Source organism: Plectropomus leopardus, unplaced genomic scaffold (assembly GCF_008729295.1).
Source record: "Plectropomus leopardus isolate mb unplaced genomic scaffold, YSFRI_Pleo_2.0 unplaced_scaffold8442, whole genome shotgun sequence".
Lineage (NCBI taxonomy): Eukaryota > Metazoa > Chordata > Actinopteri > Perciformes > Serranidae > Plectropomus > Plectropomus leopardus.
Genome location: NW_024693041.1, coordinates 1 through 1396, shown reverse-complemented (window position 1 = coordinate 1396; position 1396 = coordinate 1). Strand labels below are relative to the sequence as shown.

General features: G+C 40.3%; 1 gene segment (V, D, J or C); it reads left to right on the top strand.

The window, feature by feature from the left end:
- The first annotated feature begins 554 nt into the window (after window positions 1-554).
- On the top strand, window positions 555-1272 carry LOC121940355. The segment is given in 2 exon segments: window positions 555-673; window positions 766-1272. Coding segments are annotated over 2 exon segments (384 nt in total).
- The last annotated feature ends 124 nt before the right edge of the window (window positions 1273-1396 follow it).

Below are 1396 nucleotides of genomic sequence, written 5' to 3'. Positions count from 1 at the left end.
AATAAAACTGAAACAAACTCACAGATGCTCTTCTATATATAGTTTTATACTCATATTCTTGTCAGTTAATTCAGTCTCTTTATGAATACGCTGAGAACGTTTAATTGTTTTTGGACTTTAGCAGCCAATTAAAAAAAAAAACAACTTCAATACAGCAGCACAAAACATAAACAAAAATACATTTTCTATGATCCTTAAAAGAATTACCACCAAGAGGACACTCAGTGGACGTCTCCAAAGTTAATGTCTTAACACTGTCCACAGATTAGAGGTCCAGAAAAACCTCATGACAACATTTGTATTATTGACAAAAGTAAAACAATTAACTGAAAAAGCTTTCAATCATCAAATGATGTTCATCTAATAAGATTCATGAATATGGTCTCAAACACAGAAGGCCTCAATAAATATTTCGTTTAAATGCGCACAAAAGTTGGGGAAAATGTAATGATTGTTCTTCATCAAATGTTCCTTTTCTTCATTATCATCATGAAGAATTTTCATGCCGACACTTTGCATGATCAGCTGATCCTCCAGTGAGCTGAGAAGGTTTATAGTCCTGTGAGTTCAACACTGCAGGACTCAGATCTGTCAGTCAACACAGCAGAAAGCACAACCACCATGACTCTCATCACCATCCTCATCTGGACGCTGGCCTGCTGCTGTTTTACAGGTTCATTCACTCAGCAACATTTCAAACATGATGTGCTGCCTTTTCTCTCATTGATTTCTGCTGATATATGAAGGATTTGTTTTTGTCTGTAGGATGCAGCGGTCAGGTGACTGTGACTCAGCCTCCAGTAGTGACATTTACTCCAGGATCCACTGTCAAGCTCACCTGTCAAACCAGCCAGGCTGTTTACAGTGACAGTGCTGGTCAGTATCTGCACTGGTATCAGCAGAAATCTGGACAGCCTCCAAAGCTCCTGATACGTTTAGTGAGCACACGTCATTCAGGAACACCAGCTCGGTTTAGTGGCAGTGGAAGCAGCTCTGACTTCACTTTGACCATCAGTGGAGTTCAGACTGAAGACGCAGCAGATTATTACTGTCAGAGTGCACACTATATAAACAGTGCTTGGGTGTTCACACAGTGATTTTTGGTCGTACAAAAACCTCCCTCAGTCAGACTGCAGAGACTCTGAGCTGTTACAGCAGGAACCGACTGCAGCTGCTGAAGAGGAAGAGACTCTGACACAGACCACTGAACACAGAGCTGACTGTAACCTCAGCAAGCACACACTACATACTCACACGAAAAATTTAATTAAAGACACCAAATCATGTTCTTTTCACTTTTATTATCAGCTAAAGACACAAAGAGTTGGTGAAGACACTGTGATGAAGACAACTGGTCCAATGAACACAAGAGTCACGTAATTCAACCACTTAATGA